This window comes from Oreochromis aureus, linkage group 20 (assembly GCF_013358895.1).
Source record: "Oreochromis aureus strain Israel breed Guangdong linkage group 20, ZZ_aureus, whole genome shotgun sequence".
Classification (NCBI taxonomy): Eukaryota; Metazoa; Chordata; class Actinopteri; order Cichliformes; family Cichlidae; genus Oreochromis; species Oreochromis aureus.
Genome location: NC_052961.1, coordinates 26,898,342 through 26,924,063, shown reverse-complemented (window position 1 = coordinate 26,924,063; position 25,722 = coordinate 26,898,342). Strand labels below are relative to the sequence as shown.

The 25,722-nt window shown below is 40.1% G+C and overlaps 1 protein-coding gene across 2 annotated transcripts in view; it reads right to left on the bottom strand.

The window, feature by feature from the left end:
- Nucleotides 1-2,255: 2,255 nt before the first annotated feature.
- Nucleotides 2,256-25,722, bottom strand: part of nphp4 (nephronophthisis 4) — a 163,234-nt gene continuing 139,767 nt past the window's right edge. For both annotated transcript variants that reach the window (XM_039604039.1, XM_031755240.2), the window contains 9 exons: nucleotides 19,322-19,511; nucleotides 18,572-18,655; nucleotides 14,308-14,464; nucleotides 13,680-13,756; nucleotides 12,827-12,912; nucleotides 11,158-11,329; nucleotides 8,544-8,723; nucleotides 5,779-5,922; nucleotides 2,256-2,560 (listed from right to left, as the gene is read on the bottom strand). In XM_039604039.1, the coding sequence (XP_039459973.1) occupies nucleotides 2,420-2,560; nucleotides 5,779-5,922; nucleotides 8,544-8,723; nucleotides 11,158-11,329; nucleotides 12,827-12,912; nucleotides 13,680-13,756; nucleotides 14,308-14,464; nucleotides 18,572-18,655; nucleotides 19,322-19,511 (1,231 nt within the window). In that variant the 3' untranslated portion in view covers nucleotides 2,256-2,419. The remainder of the gene's footprint in view (nucleotides 2,561-5,778; nucleotides 5,923-8,543; nucleotides 8,724-11,157; nucleotides 11,330-12,826; nucleotides 12,913-13,679; nucleotides 13,757-14,307; nucleotides 14,465-18,571; nucleotides 18,656-19,321; nucleotides 19,512-25,722) is intronic.

Genomic DNA, 25,722 nt, shown 5'->3' with positions numbered 1-25,722 from the left:
GAAAAACCGTCATTAGCTCCTTTGCTGTAATGTGTGTGTTTTCCGTTTCAAGTGAACCGCAGTAATAATAACAAACTCTTCTCGCCGCTGCACGAGTGCCGATCCAAACCAGCGGTGTACATGAGGAGGAGGGCTTGTTGCTAGGTTGCATATTCCTTCAGTTACAAAGCTCTTTGATACCTGCGTCGCTGTATGCTTTCACAGACATGCACCCACTCACTTGGCTCAGGCCAGGCACCTACACACGCACACATTCACAAAAGACCACACTAACACAGAGACATGCACCAGCAGGTAGGCCTGCTTTTTTTCTCCCCACCCTTTTTTCTTAAATCAGGGCAACAATGGGCACGCTTCCACCCAGCAAACTATCAAGGCAGCCTTGACTTCGGGCAGCAAGACAGGACCCGTCTAACCACACTAACAAGGTGAGCAGACAGTGTGAGTTGTTGTGGCGGGTGTCTGTGCTCCTTCAGGAGGAACTGACAACAACTGGACTGGCACCACTAATAAGGTGTCAGTGCAGCTCTGCCCCACGCTCAGAGAACAGCCATGCAGCTCACACTGAAGGGCCTGCTGCACCGAGCAGGATCCAGGTATTAAAACCAACAGAGGGAAGGGTTTTGTTTTTTTCTTTTCCACACTTTCACACAAACAGAAAACACCGCCCCATTCCTATCAAAGATGCTATGCACTATTTTGTGCCAGATTAGGATGGATGGGAGGAGGAAATCTTTTCCACGCACAGGCAGAGACACGTGGGACAGCTCACCAACAGACACCCGCTGTGAGGGCAGTGAATGGAAAATGAAGTCACTTGCCTCGCCATTTAAGGGATAGGGTTGGGTTTTAAAGCCTCTACACGGCATGGTGTGCAGCTGTGCATGTGGAAGGAATCCACTGACTGGTTAGAGCAAAACAAAACAAAATTGGCACGTTTTTTTGGGGGGGGGTTTGAGGAAAAATCAAACGTTATGTTAAATAAAATCAGATTAAATAATTTCTGATTAAGTCAGTGGTTCATTTATGGGGCAGATCAGACAGCTGGTCGCACGTTAGCCTCAGATGAACTTTTGAATGCATCGGCACAGAATGGACTCAATTTCTAGTCTCTCAAAACTTGAAAGCATGAAACAGGAGGAACGTGTGCACCAGCCAGCGCCTCGTCCATATGGCATTTAGCTATTGTATTAAGGCAAACTTTAATTAAATATAGGAACCCATCCATGTCGGAGGTTACACAGCCTTAAATGTGTATATTTGTAAGCTGTGACCATATTAACATGAAATGCATAATACACTGAGGATGTTTTTTTTTTTTTTGAGAAGGTAAAGATGAAGTGCACCAGGCTTGGCTGCTATCTTCGTTTTATTAGGCTTTGCCGCGCTGGTGAGGCTTACTTTGCAGCCTGCATTCTAATGAGAGAGAAAGCAAGGATGAAGGAAGTACGGAGGGGGGTGCAGGGGGTGGAGGGATTGTGTAACTCTGTTACATAACACAATATGCACGGCCTTCTCTCCGTCTCCGGTCCTCCTCTCTCTCTCTCCCTCTCAGCACCTCCAATAGAGAGAGACATGGCAGAACAAGCAGGAGGGAGAGCATGAAGGGTTTAAAAGGGTGCTGGTGTTAATGAGGGCGATGTGAAGAGATGTGCGCCTCGCTGGAAAATCATACTTCATTACGGCGCTGTTTCTAATAATGCCAGTGATGAGGAGAAGTTGTTTGGGAGGTGAGGGGACGAGGAGCGCAGACCCCCGGCTTGTCTTAGATTAAAACTCGGCCATCAAGTGGCATTCAAGTGGGTTTGCTGGGTAATTAAAGTCGATAAAATGTTATTGCTTTCACCCTCGGCCCACCTTCGGATGGCTGGGGTTGAACTGACAGGCATTTGCCAGGCTTTTTGGATGAGGACAGCTCACTAGTGGGAATCAACCTTGACACCTTAATTGCAGATTGCATGCATTACTTTGCTGATTATGAAACAAAGCAAATTTACAACATCATTTACTACTTTTCAGGCTGCTTTGCACCCAGTTTATAGCTCCCAGTACTTTTAAGTTTAGTGCATAATTTAGCAAATAAAACTTTTCTAGTCAGTTTTTTTTGTTTTGTTTTTTAGAAAGGAAGCTGGCGATTCTATTCAACATGTTTGATTCCTGCGACGTGACCTCATTTTGGCGTAACAAATTTCATTCAGACTTCTTGGTCAGGCAGTACAGAATAAACAAGTTTGTATTAGAAGACTGAAAAACTCTCAGTGTTACAAAGTTTTATTTTCTTAAAGAATAATCTAATACAAAATGACAAAAGAGCCAGGAAAGTTACAGTTTCTTTCACACTCTGAAAGTATGTTACAAAGTACAGCACAGTCAACATTTCCACTGAAGCTACTACTTGTTTTTTCAAACAACTTTCACTTCATGAATAGTTTACTTTCACACAGAACGTCTCCTCTGTCTTCTCCTCCAGGTTGTTCACGTAGACCAGGATGTCCACTGATCCGGGACTCTGGCTCGGGGCAAACCGTAGTCCGATGGTGTAACTCTCTCCCCCTCTAATCTGAACATAGTGAAAATAACACATAATTTTATTTAGATTTTTATCTTTTTTTCTTTTTTTTTTACATATTCAATAAATGAAACTATGTGATCCATCAGTAAAGCTGACCTGTCTGCCCATTCACACGTTTAATAATAAATCCATCATTTTTGTTTTGAACTGCATTGTTCACAAAGATCTGCCCCAAGATAAAAACCCTGAATAAATGGCAGTCACTGTTTGGCAGCACGGTGTCTCAGTGGTTAGCACTGTTGCCTCACAGTAACCGACATGGCTTCCTGCGCTTGCTCTGGTTTCTCCCACGATCAAAAACATGCTGTTAATTCCATCGGTGCGCCCTCGACCGTGGCTCTGGGTTTAACTAGGCGCTGGTCCCCAGGTGCTACGCTGTGGCTGCCTGCTGCTCCTAATGCTTAGGATGGGTTAAATGCAGAGAATGACTTTCCTGACAGGGATCAATAACACTGTCTGACGTTATCTGTTAACATTATTAGAGCTGTACACCAGTTATAGATGTGACTCCCTTTTTCTAGACTAGATCATTTACACTAGATTAACCATATATACTTCACTGTGCTTATGTAGCCACGGTAACAGAGCCAGACTTCTGAATGAAACCCCCACTCATTCTTCTGAGATGAAGACAGTGCCTCAGAGTGAAAAAATACGTATCCTACAACACATTTAAAACACTGAAACCAATATATACCAAAGGTGACACCTCACAATACAATATTATCACAATACTTCACTCACAATACAATATTATTGCAATATATTGCAATAATATACATATTGTGAGTTATCATGTTTTTTTTAAACATGCTACTAACACTGTCACTAAAATCCATAAATGTTGCCTTAAGATGAAGTCAGTCTGTGACTGATAGCAGAAAGACTCCATCAAGTCGATAGTTACATGCAATTTTTTTACTGATAATGCAACAACTAGTTGTGATAAACTGTTGAAAATCACATATCTGTTGCTTTCTACATAGACAGAAATTCACATTTAACAGAATTCTATTTAATTATTACGTCTGCACTCAGCAATCTTCCTGTTCTGTATGAATATAACCAGATTATTACCAGCTGGCAGCCAGTTGAAATGAATTCCCTCAATTCAGACTGATGGCAACATGTTTGGAAACCTGAGCATTTATAAATGAGGCAGCAATTATTTGCAAACCTTCAACAATCTCTGAGAGTGACTGCAGTCAGCTCAGGTCAGACTGGGACTGTTTGCAGAAAGGTCGCCTCCTATCAGGTGACCCAGGTATCGCCTTGTGATTAATCTTAGGCTCTAGGCAACATTTAGACACCAGAAGTTGTTCAGTTGTTTTTTTATGTTTTAACTTCTTTAATACAGTTTATTTGGTATCCGTGTATCAATACAACGTCGCAATGCACAATACTGTGATACTGTTCTGTATTGATTTTTCCCTCACCTCCTAACATATACAGAGAACCTACTTTACAAATTAAATAAAATTGCCATGCAAAATAGTGAGCTCTGGTTCTTTCACATGGAAATACCCATCTAAGTGTTTAATCGCATGTTTTGTGACTCCAGTGACCTCATTTCAGTATCCAATTAGTTTCCTTCTTCCATGCAGTAATTAGAAAATAAACAGAGTTTATTTCAGTTAGATTTGAAGGTATTTTACTAATCTGACTCAAAAATGAAAACATTTCTCAGGACAAAAATTACCTATATATGGAGCAAATGGTTATCCACACTGTTTTAATGCTTATCATCGCTGTGGGCCTCTCCTTTTCAGGCATGTCTAAAACACAACAATTATTAAATGAGGAAGCACCAGTTGTCCTAACCTCCTGACTGCCTCTGTGGAAAGTCTAGTGTTAGAATTTTTTTATCTGTATGTTGTAATTTTTTTCTGTTCAGGCATCACAGTGAGGTAGATCTTTAACAGGTATTTTTTTGTTTTTTTACCTTCTCACTACTGTAGTTTGACCAGAAATATTTCCTTCTATTCTCTGTAATAGCCAACAACAGAAATATGGGTCAATTTAGGGGATTTATGCTGTAATCTTTCCCACAAGCATGGCAGTATTGATCTCTGCTTTGCCTTTCCTCCTGACAGCTGGTTTTATCACGGTGAGGTAGTTATGTCAAAAAAGAGAAAAGTGTCTCCACATTTGCCTAATGCCACAGGCATGGTAAATTCTTTATAAGGCACCTGGAGCTTCACTGACAAGATGGAAAAAACAATGGGCTGTTTTTCACCTGTCTAATTGATGCAGTGTCTTCTGGCCAACAACAATGAGACTCTTTAATAGTTTATGTGAAAACAGGCTCCCCTCGCCTCTCATTCATTTATTTCTTAATTTAAAATGATAGTTTCTCATTTGTTTTAGCATTTTATCACACCTCACTAAATTAAAGGCAATGACAGCAGTGACTCCAGTGTTTCGTGTCTGAATGTGAGCAAATCAGCTTTTAGAGACACTGAGGCTGACCGCGCAATAATAAAACAGCAGCACTAATGACTTTGTAATATTCCTTGCATTCAGTTCTGAAAGCCGACAAGGAAGCCATTTACGGAGGAATGAGCAGTCAACATAAAATACTAGAAAAAACTAGAAATGTCTTGTACTCACCTGTCATGATGACAGGAAAGTCAACAGTAATGTATACACACGACTCATACACTCATATTTTCTACAATAAGCCTTTTGGTCAAAACAGTAGTGTTGTTATGCCATAACCAATTTATGATTTTGACTGGGAGGGCATGAAAGCTGATGACAGGGCCTGATACCGGCTAAAATCTCAAGAAGAAACTTGGGGGAAAAAATCCAGTACAATAATATCTAACTTCTCGCTTCCTACACGGCAGCTCCATCATATTGGTTGTAGATGAAAGAAATCTCCATCAGAATGTCAGAAGACTTAACTGCTTAGACACACAGGAGGCACTTTAGCCTAGTTTTTTTCTAAAATCTGTCAAAAAGACTTTCGTTTTAGTCAAAAGTGTGTCAGATTATGCGTGGTCAGTAGCACTGCTGGTTAAAGCTAATGTTATTGACATCAGTTACACCATCTTAGCAACATATGTACCATTACTCCGTGAAACAAAACCATCTGAGCAGCTTTTGTTAAGGAGGAGGGTTCTTTTCTTCTACTCGCTAATTAAAGTATTGATTTTACTCTTAATGGGGGTAAGAGAACTGGACGGCCTCTACTCTCATTTTACCTGGAATTTATCCTCTTTGAACTGGAGCAGATCTGGATGGTCAGAGCGAAGCAAGAATGTACGGCTGCTGGTGTACGGATTTGTGTAGGTGATTTTTCTGGAACTGCCACGTCCACCGCCAACTGGAACACATACTTCAAAAGCCTGCAAATACAGACACACACACACACACACACACACAGATGTGTGTGTTATAGCATCAAACCTTCTTCGGCACAGAGGAACGAGGGAGGGATTGAAATGTCTGAAAACAAGAGCTGAGAAAACTGCAGTATTCATCCAAGCGCACCAGATGATTTGATGAAGTATCCTACAAAAGGAAGCCCATGGCTGCCTACAGTAAAACTGCAAGAGTAAATGAACTTGAACAGTTTGTAAGTGTGATTTGATACTTCAAAGTAATGGCACAAAGCTGGCAGGATTAGCTGGCTGCCTGTGAACTGGTGTAATGAGCATTTGTACAGCGGTTCTTTTGGCTGCTCCCTTCTTTTGCCACAGTGGATGGATCCGCATGTTTCATTTGGCACACACCTGGTGCTTCCCTCACTTTTATCCAGTCTTGGTACTGGCACTAAGAGTATGCTAGCCTATGACCCCCTTGAGGCTGGGTTTGTGTTCCTGCCAATCTCAAACCAGGGATCTTTTGTATTTAATGCAAATGTGTTAACCACTATACTACCACTACCACTAATGAGCATCTGTAAAGGGATATCCACTGTAGGAAATACTTTAGATCAATGGAATAAGACAAAAATTCAGAGACCCACTTAGATAGTCAAACTAGCACAAAAGCCAGCACAGTGGTTGGCATACACCTCACAGCAAGAAGATCCTGGATTTGAATTCAACAACTGTCTGGTGCCTTTCTATGCCGAATTTTCATGTTCTATCCGTGCCTACGTGGGTACTCTCCATGTACCCCAGCTTCCACCCACAGGTCACGCTCATTAGCTTAACTGTCAATTCTGAATTGGCTATAAGTGTAAATGTGAGTCTGTCTCTCTGTGTTAGCCCTGCAATAGACTGGCAACCAGTCCAGGTTGTGCCCTGCCCCTCACTCTGTGACAGCTGGGAATCCAAAATCAGGAAGCTGCAACCCATCCAACCCAGATAGGTCACCAGCCCACACAGGGAAGACATACAACCATCCCATGGCCAATTTAGAACTGATCTTACCAGACTGACTTCAGATGCTTATTTCATGGTTTTAAAGTAATGTTTGGTCATCCCTGACTTAAAGCAAGATAACTTTATGTAATGTGAGATGATAAATAACCACTGCAATACCCTTTAAGCATTACATTTTCTCTGTTTTGTTGTCAGAGAAAATGTGATTGTTGTCAATCACTTGATTGTTCAGCATTTTAGGAGAAGTGGATATTTGATCAACTTAAATTGATTTCATTTGATTAAATGTATATTTCTGCTGTGTAGTGCATTAGAAATATGTTCTGTACACAACAGGCAAAAGAAGAATTTAGTACTTTACCTATAATGCATAAAGCATAATCCAGTCAGCCAGTTGGGTACACAGACATTTGATTTAGAAAGGCAGAGAGGAGCATTATTAAAGACGATTGGACCTAAGCACTGGTCTGGGACCTGCTGCTCTTTATAAAGGGATTGGGAATGTTGAGCTGGCCTTGGGAACTACCCGGATGATTCAAGTATTGAATGTGTTACAAGTACAAGTACTATAAAAATGAAATCATGATGTCAAATCTTCTGTCTTCCTCTTGAATATTTTTTTATTTCATACACTGATATCCTTCAAACGCATGTCCAGAATACTTCAGAGCCAAAGCCAGTTTGCTGGTAGATTATGGTGTGTTAGGTTAGTAATGGTTACCCCTGCTGGAAAGCTGCAGATGATAGCTGGTAATCTTCTTTCCGCACAGGCAGTATTACTCCCAGTGTTATGTAAAATTGGGGGTTCCCTTTTAAATCACTAGAGCGTCACAAAGTGATGACAAAATGAGAGGCAAACATAATGCAGTTTATTAACACAACAATGTTGCATAAGGAACACATTTGAAAGGCAAATTTAGGTCATTGACTAAATGCACATAGTGCTTACAATGCTAATGTTAGGAGTACAGAGCAGGAGAGTCCAAAGAGTTGGAAAATCCCAAATCACTCTGAGATAATGAAATATACTCTACAACACTGGTGAGACAAAACTAGGTGGCACAAACACTTTTATTGTATTGATATTGTGGTAGATTATTAAGTTACCAAGCTAGGCAGCTAGCTGCTTGGTAGACACTGTCCTGTTTTTCAAAAAAGACGAATGACTGAGCTCCTGTAGGTGCCTGGGAAGGGTTAGCGTTTTACCTTCAAGCAGAATCAAGCTTCTAGCTCTAGCTAGTGCTTTTTTCAGGGAAATGCATTTTGTTATTTAACCAACAGCAGTGCAAAAATGATTAAAACATTGTCCTTTAATGACTGGGAGGGGGGGGGGCGCTCAAGTTCAAGGGAGACCTTTTATTAACACATTACCCACATTTGCAGCAGAGCGGTGTGATGAGCAGGTCTGCAAATCTGACGCTTTAGTGCTGTAGTGTTTGGCTTTTAAACAGACACCTGGAACTGTATTTAACACACTGTGCTGCTGCTGCTGCTGACACAGTGATGAAAAGGGTAAAAACCTGGGTTGCTAAATATGCCCCGTTGGATAATGATGGCCACTCTGTCAGAAGGGCAACACAAGGGCCGATACCCATATGAGGAAACAATAAAAACATAAGATTTTTTTGGGGTCCTACCTTGGACAGCACAGGACGGTGAACATTGAGGCAGAGCAGCCACGCGGTGACCAGCCGCTGATGCTCCACGTCTACCGCGTTCACGTACAGAAAGCGGCTGCCAGCCTGCCATGGCTGCACCTTCAGCTGGAGCTCCTGCACTGCTGCAGGAGGCAAAACAAAAACACCCGCCGGGTCCACCTAAAAAGAAGGCGAAGGCCATTAAAGTTTATTGGGTTTGGCAAGTGGTCTGAGAGATGTCAGCTGACTGGGCTGTGAGAATTAGAAATATGAAAGGGGTTGACAAAAAGGGGGGAAAGAGATGTGTCGACCAAGTGACAAAAAGAATGTGACAGTGTTCAAAGAGAAGAGGTACATTTAATAAGAAATGGAAGAGAGACAGAATTAATGGGAAAAGATGCTTAACAGAGTCAGAGGAAGGTAAAGGAAGTGCGCAGATTAAAGGAGAGTGGGTGAGAGAAAGGGTGAATGAGGTTCAATAAAAAAAGGGGGGAGGCAGACAATGAAATGAGAGAAGTAGAGGCAGGAAAGTGACAGAAATAAGGATGTGGGAATGAGATTTACTGTGCAGCTCCTTTTCAATCTGTTGAGAAAAGCAAAGCTATTCACTGACGCTGAGCTTTATCCTGCTTTATAGAACTCCTCCAATGCATTCCACTGTGAGCTAACCTGCCGCGAGTCAGATCAAAGCAGCTGCTCATGCGTACGCCGAAATCTTTAAAAAATACATCTGTCGCTTTTTCAGCCAGTACCCTATTTCTAAAGGTAAAACATGTTTGGGTCATACTGTATGCACCCATGGTGGTTGTGACAGTCTATCACTTCTCTTTTTTCTGCATGAGTGCTATAAAATGCCCTTTTATTCCAACTCTGAGGAAGAAGTATTGTCACACTCTCTCTACTCTTGTACTCAGTTATGAATAAGAAACAATCTATTAAAAATAGAGGGCAATGTGACACTCTGGGAGCATATTTTCACATGTTCAGAGTGCATAAAAGCCACTGCTAATTTTTTTCAAATTGTATCAAACTGGGTCCCGACATGATCTGGCATGAAGACAGGAAGTAATGAGGGAACCTAATAAAATGAAATGAAACCCCATGAAAAGACCTATTATGCTGTCAATCTGCATTTGCATGTTCTTGACAATGATTCAAATCTTAAACTCGAGGTATTATAAGGGAAGGAATTGCTTCCATTTTTTTTCCTTTTGCTGCTAAGAGAACAATTTGCATTAAATCACTTTAGATGAGCAACTTCAAAATTGCTCACGATAAAAAGATAATATGTCAAGAATAAATCCCTCGACATTTTTTTTTAGATAAGTGAGATTTATGCATTTTTTTTGTGCTGCATGTTGAGTGTCGTCCGCATCAGTCGCATTTTGTCCAATTGAAAAAGAACACAATAAAGTAAAAGCCTAATTTTAGTTCGAACATGCCACATTTCACATATAAAAAATGCATCCAGACCCAAGCACCCTTGATGACTAAGATGCTGCTCCAGTCTCTGAACCACAAGCTAATGTTAAGTGGCGGGGGAAACAGAGAGTGACAGGACAGGGAATGTGTACGGGTGGTAGAGAGGGTGTAACGCATAGTTCATCACCTCAGACTACTACTGCTGGTTGCATGCTCTTGATCTCTTATCAACTTGACTCAAAACAAGAATTATATATTCAGCTGAAGTGCTATGAACGCTGGATGAAATAACTAGATTTTACTGTCACTGGGACTCATAAAGAATTGAACGGAGCTCTCCACTAGAGGTCTTCGTGGGTCTAAAACCGAAACCAGACCGATGGAACTAAATGAGCCCAATGTGCATAAATTAATTTTAAACATGAAGTGCAACGGGATCCTAAAGGGACCCACATAAAGCCTAAGGGAAGCAAGACCTCATCCAAAATCCAGTTGACTAACAGAGAGACAGAACAACATCAGCAGGAGCACGATGCTCCAGCACTTAAAGGGCAGCTGTCATCCAAAAAAGCAGAAATACATGTTATTTTTCTTTCACTTCACACATCTGCCACAAAGCAACAATTTTCTACTGCAATGGTTGTGACGCACACAAGATCTGAGCTACAGAAGAGGGTCAGTTTGGCTATGTCTATTAGACAAGTGGATCCAAGTGGCACAAAGCAGCTTAACCGACCCGCTTTTTTTTTAAACTGTGTTGTTACTACATTTCTTTTTGTAACGGATAGCCAATCAGAAGAAAGGCGACTTAAACTAAAGGGGATGGGAGCTAAAACAGCTTGTTTCAGAGAGAAAATGAACACAGGGGTTGCACCAATGCCAGGTATAGAGTAAATACAAAGTCTTTTGAGGAGTGAATCATTCAAAGGTGCTTTAGTAGAATCCAAGAATAAAAATATGCAGTGTGAAATGAGCATAAAAAGCCCACTTTAAAGCATTTCTCTTCACTTTTTTTTTTTAAATCTCAGGTTAATAAAATAGTGACTTCACTAGAAGACATGTGATCGACACCATGAGTTGATTTTAGTTTTGATGAATCTTTAAATCTTGATAGAGGCCTGAATCCCACGCAGCAGAGAACATGTGCACATTGTTTACAATTTCAAAATAGTGCGTTTAGTGATAATCGTACCTCAATCTCGCCGGGGTGTGATGAGAAACACTTGACCTTACGGATAGCCTGCGTTCCCCTCAGAACGAGTGACTGACAGCTCCGCTGGCCAGTCACACAGCTGACGTCCACGCGCTCCAGGAAGTGCACGTAAATCTGCCAGATCTGGGAGGGCGCTGCCATCCACTTATCACTACAGAGGAAAAACATCATCAAGAACAATTAAACTAAGGCCCCCTGGAGATGCAGCCGGTGCAGCACGGGGTAAGAGATGAGGAGGGCTGATCTACGGCTGTGCTAGCATTTTAATAAGCAGAGCCATCAACATCATCCTCACACTGCTGAGATGAAAGGAATTCAGTCTCAGTGGCCCTAGCTGACTCAGAGTGGGAGGCGATACAGTCACCTACTCAGGTCTGCTCTGAGACAACAGCTCTCATAAAGCGTTTGGGGTTATTTGGAATAGGATTCAAGTGATATGGGATTTTGAGGGCAAACACGTCATTGGGAGGGTTGAAGCTGAGATATTTTCACAGTGATATTTTCATATATATATTTTTTTAATGTTAGAAATCAAATCCAGATCAAATTCACAAATGTATTTGTGTGTAATTTGCTGGTAATCGGGTTGATTGCTCGACACTTGGGTGACAAATTAAAAAATGCTCAACCCCGAATGCAAGGGGGTCAGGTGACTGCGTTACAGCACTTGGGACTGGTTTATACTCCAGTATTAGAGGACTGTATTAGACATGAAATGAAGAAGCAATGTGTCTTCTGCAATATATTTTATTAGCAAAATAGATTAGCTATACAGTATGTGTTCTTCTTGATGGAAGCACGATTTAATATAAAGATTCTAAACCACAGATGTCAAACTCATCTTACATCGAGTGGGCCGGACGAATGAGTCTTTGTGTCAGCAAAAAGATGTTTAATTGCACATTTAATCCCTGAGATATCTTAACATAAGATAACAAAGTGCAGGGTCTGGTAGATAATGTTTGCTCAATGAACCAAAAATATAATGTTTCATTTCTGCCATTTAATTGTTTATACTGTATATTACTTTAGTATAGTGTGAGGGGTGTCTTTATCAGCTGGAAAACTTTTCCAAAGCTGTCCAGCGGATCAGATTGGAGTCTTTGCTGGGCCAATTCTGGCCCCTGGTCCTTATGTTTGACACTCCTGTTCTAAACACAACCATTAGTACCATTAGTAGTGCTATGCATTGTTTCTATGCACATATCTGTGGTTAGGATTGTATGTTGTATGAAAGAGTGCATGTGAATGATGCAATCCATCATTTCCACTAAGTGACAGAGGAAAATGAGGAAAACAATGAAATCATGTGAAACGAGTCAAAATGCTTTTATATTCATGTCCTCAGAGTTAAATGACAGATATTTAATAGAAAACAAGTATTTGTATAACACATTAAAAACAAGGTGTGCATAATCCTGATGGAGATTAGGCAAACTGGACGATGGACTGTGGAACTGCAGGCAGCCAGAGCATGAAACCTCAATCTGATTAGTTAATTGATTCAAGCCTGCATGAACAATTTAATTAGTGCAAAGATGAATGCTTCTTCAGGCTAAGCTGTGTGTGTGTGTGTGTGTGTGTGTGTGTGTGTGTGTGTGTGTGTGTGTGTGTGTGTGTGTGTGCCTGGTCAGTAAATAATACATACGTGAAAACCATTACAAAGAACATTTTTATGTGTGGACTGGGACTCCCTGGCACTTTCAAGTACACATCTTGAGGCTCTCCTGGTGCCTACAGACAGAAACAGATAAAAGGTTGAAGAGTAGAGGGGAAAAACAGGCAAAAATAAAAAAGCCCCACATTGGCACTACAATAGTGTGAAGGCACGACACAAGGGCAAGCCTTTATTCTATCAAAAGAGCTTGTAATTTATCAAAAAAAGAGCTAGAGTTCTGTCCTGATTACATTTTACATGTAAAAAAGAGACAATAAACTGTCAATGAACTTACTGCTACATCCTTCAAACAGAAATGGCTGATGATGGTTTTGTGACATTTTTCCTCAGTCTGTAAGTATGTAGTAGCTTGATTTGTTGAAGCCTCTGAGATAATGATGCAGACATATGTTTGCCTTTGACCTGCTTATTTTCTAATGTGTAAATATTACACTGTATACCTATAGGATATTTACCTTGTAGCCTCCTGTGTTAGCGCTTAACTATATTTACCTGAGGATTACATGACAACCTAATAAGAGGTTGTTGGGTTTTTGTGTGTGTGCGTCTTTATGGTTTCACTCCAATTCAGTGATGTCACTTTGATGTGATTGCTGTGAATGAAGCCATTAAACGAGCAAGCACGCTCACTTTAATGGCTCTTGAAAAGAAGTTTGGCTGGCTGTTTATCTATGTTCACACTCAGGGAGGACAACACACAGAGAGACCAGTGCAGCTAGAATAAAGTGCTCTCCCTTCCAAACAGTTATCAGTTCAGTAATTAACCCTGTTAATATTTGTATGTTAATTGCAGAAGGAATTAAATCCAATGTCATTCACTCACCAGCATCCTTGTTTGGCAGATGATGTTAGGGTCACTGCAGCACACAGAAACATGAGCCCAGGCATCTGGGTTGCCAGCTGGTTTTCCCAACAAGAGGCAGGAAAAAACGAATATAAGACCAATTTACTATTTAAATGAAATGAAATAAATGGTTTTTATTATAGTTCAGAACATCAAGCCAGTCATAAGAGCCAATCAAACATTTTCTTAATTTTAAACTTTTATTTCTTGCTTTTCATTTCCTGCTCTGTATCCAGATACTTCTCTCTTCTTATTACCCTTTTTGTTGACAGAAACTGCACTGATATTGAAAAGTTGTTTCTGTTGACATTTAGTAAAAACATAATAAAGTGAAGGCAGAATACATTACTCATTCCCATTTCCCACATAAGCTGTCAAAATTGTTTTCGCCTTGTGTGTGTGAACATGTGATTCACATTTATGCTCACACTGGAGAGTAAGTCAGTATGCCAACTGAAGGTATATTTAAATCTTCATTTGATATATTGATTAAAACTGGAATGATATGCAAACGACTACTTTAAACACAGTTCAGAAAGCAAGAAATATGAGATGAAGGACGAGGAATACTTGGCTCATGGGGGATAGCCAGGGTAATCTGTACAACCTGCAGGGTCATGCCAGACTGGCAGGCGGATGGCCTTTTTAAGGAAACACAGCTCGGGGTGGTAAAGTCGGAAAGTCTGGTCAACGACATGGGGCGTTGGCTCCACATTCACTTGGCAGATGGCCATTGGCTTTCCATCTTCTGCTCTGAAAGTAACCTGTGGAGGAAAAGTGAAAATTCAGCGTTATTAGCAGCATGTCACTTCCTCACCTGATAGTCTGATATTCTGTGCATTAAAACAGGTTTTGCATCATGAGGTAGTTTAAGATCCATTAGAAGCTGCAAGTTACTACCTTGAATTGCACATACATTACATGCACGGTAAGTTGTGCAGTTTGACCAGAGGAGTTTTTGGAAATTTAAAGAAGGTATCCAGTACTGGGTGTGTTTAGTGCTAAATCTAAAAGTAAACAACTGAAGTTTTGGAAAGTCCACTAGTAGTTGTGTAAGTCAAAGTTAACCAGGCTACAGCAAATACTTTCAACATAATCATTTTCTCTTCCAAACAAGATTAGTTAAATAGACTGATTTAAAACCTCTAGGGCTCCTGCGCTGCCAGATTTCTTACTGGAATTAATAGCCAGGTCATGTATACGAGGTAGTAACAGCACAAACTGGTTTAATTAGTTCAACAGGGCCTTTTCCTTCTGATTTCTCTCTGTGTGCCATGTTTTCTTCCTGAAGCAGTCCATTTCTAAACAACATATACAGGCTTTTTAAAAACAGCCTTGGGGAAACTTTATTTTAAAATTCACCAGAGAGTATTATGATGATGGAGAAAGCTGTACACTAGAATATAAAAGTTTCTTGCAATCTGACTGCTGAAACCCCCACAGACTGACTGAATGTGCTTTGAAGATTGGTGCATTAACATAGCCCCCAGGAGTTGTTTGAATCAACACAAATGTGTTCATACATATGTACTCATTCTGCACGGTTATATATGATAACTGGCATATACATCAGAGCGGTATATGCAAACACACTGGAATTGCTCATTCCTGCTCACAAAGCGTCATACTTTAAGAACACTAGTGTGTGCTGGTGTGACTTCACTGAGTAAATGTCAGAGACAGTTTCTGCTACAGCTGCCGGACCACAAACTACAGGTCTGATAATCCAGCCATCCATTGTCTTAACCACTTATCCAATTCAGAGTCAGTGGAGTCACATGAGAAGAGGAAGGTATAGTCTTTGTATTTGTCACACTTAAATGTTTCACATCATCAAACAATAATATCAGACAAAGATAACCTGAATAAATGCCAAATTCAGTTTTTAAAGGATGATGTCATTTATTAAGAGAAAAAAGTTATCCAACCCTACCTGCCCCTGTGTGAAAAGGTAATTGCCCATAAACCTAATAAGTGGTTCTTGGCAGGAAGAACTGCAATCGAACATTTGTGATAACCGGTAATGAGTCTTTCACATCTCTGTGGAGGAATTTTGGCCCAACTGTTCTTTGCAGAATTGTTTTAATTCAGCCACGTTGGAGGATTTTCAAGCATGAACAGCCTGTTTAAGAACATTCAAAACACTTCAATCTGATTTAAATCAGGACTACGCCACTTAAAAACCTTCATTTTAGTTTTTTTGGGCCAATCAGAGGTGGACTTGTATACTTGAGCTGCAGGGCATGAACTGATGGCTGACATTCTGCTTCAGGATTTTTTAGCAGAGAGCAAATTTCATGGTTCCATCGATTACAACAAGGCGTCCTGAAGCAGCAAAGCAGGTCCAGGCCGTCACACTACCACCACCATGTTTGACTGTTGGTATAGCATTTTTTTTATGCTCTTTTTATGAAATGCTGTGTTAGTTTTTTGCCAGATGTAATGATGTGCAAACCTTCCAAAAGTTCAGCTTTTGTCTGATTAGTCTATTAGTTCCCAAAAGTCTTGGGGATCATCACGATATTCTTTTTGGTCAGCAGTTTTCACCTTGAACTCTTCCATGGATGCCATTTTTGCCCAGTCTCTTTCGTATTGTTTAATCATGAACTCTATCTTAACTTAGAAAAGTGAGGTCTACAGCTCTTTAGATGTTGTTCTTGGTTATTTTGTGACCTCCTGGATAAGCTGTAGATGAGCTCTTGAGGTAAAGGAAGATTCACCACTGCTCTGAGTTATCTCTATCTGTGGCTAATGGCTCTCACCGTGGATCACCAGAGTCCCACAATGTTAGTCATCGACAACTATCAGTCTGGGAAGACTTGTAACCCTTTGTAATATTTATTTGTGGTAAATATGCAAAAAACTACAAAAAAAAAAAAAAAACAGGAAATGGTTAAATGTTGGTTAATGGTTAAATTTTCAAGGCATTGTACTATATTGTATATGTTAGCAATAACAGCCTATGCTGGGAAACACCAAAGTGCATTAATTATCTTTAGGATCTGTCTATAACTTAAATTCAATGCACTGGACAGAAATTAACAAACACTTCCTTTTACATTTGCACATATCAGCACAAATGCACTTAACAAGTAGAGTATTAACACTTTCCTTTGCACTTTGCTGACCTTTGTTGCAAAGATTTCCTGTTCTGAAAGGTTATAAACCACCCTGCTATTTTTAGCCAACCTCTACCACAAAATAAGGTCGGGTGACTGAAAGAACTTGAATAACACAAGCCAAATATTTTGATCAATAACTGTGAAGTGATTACAGTCACAATAATGTGTTACATTCTAATGCATCACCCCTGACACTGACAAGCCCAGGTAACAACTGAAAACTTTTAAAACATGGTTTCTGTCCCACCTCTTGCATTCCCACCTGCTGTGCTAGAATTAAAAAAAGATTACAAAGTAAATAAATAAATAAATCTGGGAACGCTACAGCAACTGATTAAAACAGACTCATATTTCAGCCACGAGGAATGCCCTACACTCTGAAGTTAACTTCCCACAATCTGGTCATTAAACACACAGCAGCTGTCCAAATCGTTGATGCGTCAGATTTGCAGGCCAATGCTGACCTACAAGAGCGGCCCATATCTGGCTCTGGTGATGTGTGCTGACTGACAGCCGTGCCAAAGCTGGCATCCTGACAGCGCTGCTGTTGGGACTTGTCAGTTTTAGCGGGACACAGATTTGATCCAGACCCGACCTCTTTGACCTCCTGACAGGATTTTTGCTCAGAGCAGCAGTGCTGACACCGGCACACAATACGCACAAACTGCAGGCAGACACACACACACACACACGCTTGGCAGACAGGCAAATATTTCATCAGCCTGTGCAATGCGAGAGCTTGGGGGTACTGTACTCTACACCAACAACAGGATTATTGTAAGGTCCTGCAGGTTAGCAAGAGGTGATGAATATCTTGTTTTTCAGCACATTCAGGCTACATTCCAATAACGTGAGATTTAACCTCAAGTATTTAACCAGAAGCCTTAAATTTAGTTTTTAATAAATTCCATAAGAAACAGCATTTAATTTTTGTGACAACTGCAGCACAAAGAATATTCTTTCACATGGTGATATGGAGCACTTATCTATAGTACACCCCAACAAGCCTGTTCACAGTGTTTCTCCCTCCTCTAACCGTCTTACATATTATAAACAGCTGAATAAGTGCTTAATACTGTCAAATAACTTCAGAGTAATACTGTATATGCATGGTTCATTTAAAGTAGATTAACCAGACGTGTCAAGCTGTCGTCTAGCCTGGGATAGTTTAACTCTCCACCCTGACATTTGCCAGTTGGAGAAGATAAACAATGTTTAGTAAGATAAAAGTGATTTTCAGCATATAATTTTGCTTGACAATCTTGTCTGGCTAGCGTAACTTTTTTAATAGTCGACACTTCAAAGTGTTCTTTGTGTCTGTGCTGTGACTGCGCAGGAGAGGATGGGAGAGGAGAGGAGGGAGGAGGCGGTGCACTGCCACTCCTCAGAGAGTTGTCTGGGAGTGTGCGTACACTGGATGTTGTTAGACTTTGGGATCTAGCAGGAGGTTAACCCAACTAAACTGCAATCAAAAGCTTCATAATATATGTCGAGTTTAAGGCGCTTTCATCTTTCTCAGCTCACCTGAATCAAATGATCAGTTTATATAGCCAAATATGGGAAAAAGTGTAGATCTCAGTTCAAAAGCTCGGGTTACGGCAGAGAAACATTTACATTACACGCAAAGTGAAGAGCAGATGTACTCTGCACTTTAAATCCAGCCTGAAGAAAAACAAATCAGGGACTGAGAGGCAAAAGACTTCAGATCAATATAAAAATGGTTTAAAGCATAAGTAACACATTTTGTACCTTGATAGTTTTGGCAACAATAATATTGGACAGATTCTTCTTGGCCACCTGGGAACCTCTGGCTGTAGCCTTCAGGCTTGGTCCCTGTGAGGATTTGATAAGAAGCCCACATTTGTTATCAAAAATGAACATCTACCAAAAAAAAAAAAAACATAGCAAAAGAGCACAAAGAAAAATTGCATTTGCACATTCAGTAAGAAAACTGTATACAATCACGATAAGCAGAATATAACCAAAGGGTTTAAAAATTACCTTCATCTAGAAGAAGATAAGAGTGCAGTCAATCTAAATGACATTTATTTTGAACTGTACTTCTGGCATCAAATTAACTACAAAGACTGGGTTGGTTTTATGTGTGTATAACGTGCCCTTGGAATAGGTTGGCTTTGGTTACAGAAACCTTGAGCTGTACTGACATTTATATGACTGTTAGATAAACTTTCATCATCCCACCTCTTACTCCCATTTTTTTTAATGACATGAGATCAGTATATGAAAGAAGATTTTTTTTATAGGTTTACACAAGTTACTTTGATCATTCATCTCTATTAATGAAAAATGTGGTGACTGCTTCTTACTGTAAGACAAATCTAAACATTTTAAGGACTCAAGAAAAACGACTGATTAAAAGAAATATATCTAATTTTGTCTAACATGCTGCAGCCAGAAATAGTTACCAATCCAAGAATGTGGTTTTTCCTTATAGAGCAAGTTCACACGGTAAGAGTGCACCTTTATTTTGCACCGTACCTGAAGGCCCATGGTATGGTCACAGAGGAAGCTTTGGTATTTCAGGGGCACGTGGAGGCTCTCTTTGGGCCGGAGGTAAACCCTAGGACCTGGAGCACCCTGCTCCGAGTGGAACATGTTCTCCTCCAGCGGAGTAGGAGTTCTGGTTAGCGCTTTGAAGTAACGCCACTCCTCAGTGTTTGTGATGACACTGGATGAAAAGATTAAAGGCCACAATTGAGATGAAAGGAGGCTCTTACATATTTTTTAAAGAGATCCATCAGGGGATCAGAGCTGGACTTGTTACGTGGACAAGATCCCTCATTGCAGAATACTACAGCGTTTATTACAAGCTATGACGAGATTGTGCCGAGAGGAATATAGAAGAATAAACCCTATCGTGAAGATTCAACTAATATCAAGTGAAAAAAATGAATGTAGAGAAGAAGAAGCATTAAGTTGTCATTTGATTGTATATTTAGAGTCAACCGCCATCACTTTTTAAACTATTGTAATTATTGTATTTTTTAATTACTGAAGTAACAGTCTCATTTAGATAAAGCCGTCTTTTTCAAGAGTGGCCAGACCAAGAGATTGGAGAGCATTGTAACAACCACCCACAAATCCCACAGCACACAAGTGAAAGCAATATCCAGCTCATAGAGATCGGAAGATCGAGGTCACAACAGTGACAGACCAAGAATACAAATTTTTCAATCCTTAAAAAAAATGACTTCAATCCCCCAATAATACTCCACTCTGACAATTTTATGTCCTTCTGCAGATTATTCTAGGTGACAGGGGAAGTATATTTATAGTGGAACTAATATGCTCATTTCCAGCTCCATAATTTTAGTCTTGGATTGAACAAGAATAGCTTTGCATGATTCATAGTTCCCCCCCCAGAAAAGCTAAATTTATCTAAAACCAGGCCCTGGGGCAGTCCTTCACTTTAACGACAATTTAGCTTTACCATTAAGATCACACTCCCTTTAAGCCAGATTTCTTCTGATTGGCTGCCCCTTGCAAACAGAGGGTCCAAACAGTGGGCGGTTGGTTCAAGAGCTGTGTGCCTGAGATGACCAGGCACAAAAATCTGCCTCAAACAGAGCACTTAGATAAGTACGAAGACTTTGGGGAACAGAGCTTGCATGCATATATGCTAGCTTAATGATCTGAGACTCGTTTCAAGGCAAAAGTAAAAATAAGAGAGGGAAGAACCAAAGATCCTTTACATACTGACCACACCGTTAAGACACCTATTTGCATATAAATCCCACAGAGCACTAAAACTGCACCCACATTCACTGTCTGCACTAAACAGAAAAACACTTACAACCTGAATCTCGCAATGTAAATTTTACTGCAGGGCAAGTGACCAAAATTTCACGGCCAAGAGTTACACTGCTTGCACACAATTCTTACTTTTAATTATCAACAGCAGACAGGGGGAAAGGTGTACGGGGGTCAGCGAAAGTCTCCCTTCTACTCCTCAACAAATGGATTTCCAGGGAGAAAAGTCAGGAGCAGATAACACATTCCAACCGAGGGAGGTCTTGTCTCTACGCTTTCCTCTTCCCTTGAATGCAAAAATTTCACACACAAATGCATAAAGAGGAGTGCTGGTTTAAACTTCAAAGGTTTCAAGCCACGGGCATGGAGAGGGAAATGTCTCTCAATAGGAGAGTGAGTTTATGAATTTTTCAGGGCCCCACCTCGCTAACATTAGGGAGAGATGCAACAGGCTATTCTATGAAAATTATTTGGCTATTCCCACCTGTGCACTTGAAATAAAAGATTTTGCCCTCGGCTCATCCTGGCAGTGTTTGTCCATCTTTCACCTGAGCCTCAAACAAAGACCACAGGCTGATAACGCCTTTAAAGAAAATAGAAAAATGGAATGAGGTAATGAGGAAAAACAGGTTGAGAGTAAAAAGGGAGAAGGAATAAAATGAAGACGATAATTAAAAGGACAGCAGGAGAGAAGGGTCGAGAAAGCAGAGAGGAACATGGATAATGAGAGCGTGAAAAGTAATGAGATAGAAAGCAGTTGGATGAAGCAGAATTCTTTCTGTCTCTGTTAGCCACCAGTCTTGGCTCACGCTGGGCTCTGTGAGGCCAAGTGTGAAAGGTAGCCATGAAAATGGATGGCAACAGGTAGCAAACCTTTCCTCCATGTCAAGAGGAGCCTCTGGGCTTGAAACCACTGCAAACATCAAAGCCACAGCTAGCCTAGCCTGCCACTAAGTACTCTCCTTTCAAAGTCTGACGCTCGAATTTCGGTGAAAGGTTAAACTTGTTTTTTTTCTTGTTTGCTTCTGTAGAACAAAGAGCTGACCCGGGGACCAGTTTACATTTTCAAGAAAGCTCCTTGTCAATTATTTGGCCAAAATATAGACAAGGAACTAGGTGCAGAGTTACTCCAGTGCAATGGCCAAACTGCATTTCAAGCCGGTTTTGTTGTTTTTGTACACCTTCCGTCCCTTTAAAGACTTTAAAGAGGATTACTGTGAGCAGTATTTCATCTCACAGTTAAGAAAAACTGAATCTGCTGTTATATACATTCATTGTAGTGGTCTTGTGATTACTTCCACCAGCTGGTTCACCTTATATTAATGTGTCTTGCTTTTTATGTCCTAATTCCTTTCATGACAGTGTATACATTTGTGTTAACCTATGACAGGCTGTTTGTACTGAAGACAAATCATACTAACACAATGAATGTAGCAATACTAACTATACAGCTTACTTTCTAAGAACCATCATCCTAAAAGAGCAGCTTGCGGGAAAGGTGTTTTTTTTGTATGAACAAAGAGTTTAAGATCTGTCAAAGAAAACAAATTTATCAATCAGATTTCCGTTTCCAAATAACATTAAGGACAGAACTTGCAACAAAACTATGTGACAGTCCATTATTTCCTGTAACATGTTAAAGAACACAAAAGACTGAAATGAACCCAGTTAATATTGATTTTATATAAAATTTCCCTCTTGTGTGTGTCCTTCTCTCTTCTGTGGAAACAGCATTCACATATACATTACAATAATCCATTTCGCAGCACTGCTTATCTATGATTAAATACCAGTTTTATGAAATGAAAATGTGTCATTAGCAGTGCCTTGCTTAGTGCACTATGCATTCGTTTCATAAAAAGGGGCTGCAGGAAAAGCGCATGCAATGCTGGCGCTTGCTCGTTAATTTACACATTTCAGGGCTCTTGGTAGAGGTGACAGACGGTTTGGTGTAAAGTGTCACACCGCCTCATCAAGAAATGAATAAACTAACAGGGTGCTAAGCCAGCAAGAGGACAGATGCAGGGATTGATGACTCTCAATTAGACCTGGTAGGCCCGGTGGCCGGGCTAATGCCATAATGAGTCATCCAGAGCGCACTGCAGCATTTGTTGATCAACGTGATATATCCTAATCCAAGCTCAGGCATGAGCAGAATCACTAACAAAAGACTCAAAGAGAGGGGATTAACTATGATGCTAACTGAAACAAACACCAGAATGGGTGATTCAGGAAACATCAGCCATAATGGCTGCTATGGGCAGATTAAAGAGGGTATTTAGCATCTCTCGAACATAATGTGTGCCTCTGTGTCAAGGACAAGTGATTGTGCTGTGGAAGGAATAAAAATATTCTTTTTTCATGGCCTCTTCAGACATGAAATTACACAACACTGTTTGTTACATCCAGAAATATGGTGGTGTTCTGTGGTCTAGACATACACTAAAGTCAAAGCCAGTCCCCTTAATTAGAGATTGACCGAGATAAGATCTTTAAGACCAAATAAAGGTGTTATTCTAAAAAGCATCATGGCAATGTAAAAATGCCACCGATGCAACAATAAGTAGTAAAATTTCTGTCCTTTTAACCCTAAACTTTCTTGATATTCCTCAGTCAGCTGTAACCATAACTGCAGTGCAAAGTGGAAGCATTTGAGACTAAAACAGGAGTCCTGTAATAGTAAAGTGCTGATTATTGTTAAGATCTTATCTTATGTTAATGTTTTTCACAGCTATATTTAGAAATGATCTCAACATATATCAAACATTTACCATAGAAACAAATGTGCATATGAAATGAGGTGTGAATGATGTCACTGTTTTCTTACTGTAACAAAGCAGATGATCGTCAGTGTGACAGATTATTCCCTCATCCCCCATCCTCCAAGAATTACAAGTTACAGGTTATCCACTACAGTATATATAACTATGTCAGTGCATCATAATATTGTAGATGGCTATCTGTTGCACATACTGTAGGTCAGACTTGTGCTGTGCTGAATGTAACTCAGGAGAACCTGTTGGGATTTGGGTGATTAGGGTGTGTAATTAGACATGAAGTCAACACATTCAAATACTGTCAGAGTTTTGGAAAGGAGAGGTTGAAAGGTGCTTACGTACATGAAAAACTGTGAAATGTTAAAACATAATGTTATGCACTACACTGAAACACTGAAAACTTCAGATTTTTAACTTTTTTGATAAAACAATTGAAATGTGGTTGGAAAAATGGGTTCTTTTCTCTGGCAGAACACAGACACTGGCAGAGATCATCATTATGTATAATTAGCAAATGCAGTAATGTGGAGACCTGGTCGATGTTAAGTTATGTAAAACAGAGCACCTGCGTGAGATTCACACAATAGGGTTGAAATCGCAAAAAGCAGCAAAAAGCAGCAAAAAGCAGCAAAAAGCAGAAAGGAGGGGTGGCAAAAAGTGGCTAGAAAATTAAACACATAAACATCTTCATAACGAAATCAATTATCTTTAATACATTTTAGTACAGCACAGCAAACACTGTTAATATGGGCAAAAGAGAAAAATAAACTTCCTCATACTAAAGTCCCTGCAGTACCTCTTAAAGTAAAGACTCATGCCAAGCTAAAATGTCTTTATGATCATGCAACGCTCATCTTATTATCAAAGCAAAAATTACATCCCATGTCTTGTGCAAAAGATTGTCCATTATTTAATCTTGCTTATAATGAATAATCCAGCTAACCTTACTGATATATTACCGTGGCCAACAATGCAACAACTGCTCCAAACTTCACCCCAAACCGGAACCAACTGGATCAGGCTAAAATGATAACCCATGTACAGAGAATGCCCACTGATGTAATAAAACCAATTTTAAGTCCTAAAAATGTAATAGATGAAAACCCGCACACTAGCACACACCTACACGTACATGCATCATTTCAAATCAGTGAGCAATCTGTGACTCAGACCTGAATAAAATACACAGTCACACAATCAAACCTCTTCATGAATTTATCACATAATCTTCCCATTGTTGACGTATCACCCTTTTAGCAGCATATTTACACATATAACTGTGTATATACCTAATTAACAACTGCTTTTGCATGATGAGATTCTTAATCATTCTTAAAACATTTCGAGTTGGATCATAATTTGGTTGCTTTAAATTTCTCCACAGGAAACCATTTTCAGGTTTAGTATTGTTTAACTACATAAGAAATAAATGTCTTAAAATGCTTCATAAGCAACACGAGCTTTTACGAAACATATATAAAGAGGCTAAGCATGCAATCATGTTTTGTTCTGTACATTAACAGATGATCTTAAAGACAGTCCAATCAGAAACATGGCAGCCAGCAGCTGTCATAGTTTTTGTTTTCTGCCTTTATTTCTTTCATGTAGTCATTCAGTCAGTCTGGTTTTCATCCTTCCTATGAAACCATCTTCTCCCTCTTCAGACTCGCCACTCTCACCTGCCCTGCTTTCCTGCCTGCATCACCTGATCTTCCCTGGCCTCTGATCACCAGGAGCCACTTCACTAATCAACCCTGCAGGATATATACCATAAGCTCTCCACTGCTACTCTGCCAGATTGCTTTTGTGCTCTTTGCCGTTGCTTTCCAGAAAACTTTTTTCGCACCTCACGCCTTACCAGCTTTTAGGACCTTGTTATTTTTGAAGTAAAGCTTGCTTTTTCCCCCCACTTTTACATCCTGCTCCTTGTATTGTGCTCTGGTTTCATTGTAACTAAACTATCTTTGGCAGTATCTACTGCAAAAAAATCATAACACTTATGAAATTTGCTCTCACCTCAAAACGATCAAGTGGTATTTTGGCACATTACAAGCCCTGTAAGGTATCCAAGACCATGTAAGATTTGATTAATGTTTGCAAAATCTAAAGTCCTCATTTTGTCTGATGTGTTAGAAGCAAGAAAAATGGACGAGCATATGAATTCAAGCGATTTTGAGGAGCAAAGGCTGGCCTGTGTGGTCCGATCCAGCAGACGAGCTTCTGTTGCTCAAATTGCCAAAAAGGTTAATGTTGGTTGTCCGAAAGATGCCAGAATACACAGTGCATCACAGTTTATTCCCACCCACCTCACCACTCTGAACTGTGTTCTAAATAACCCTAATCACTCAGGCC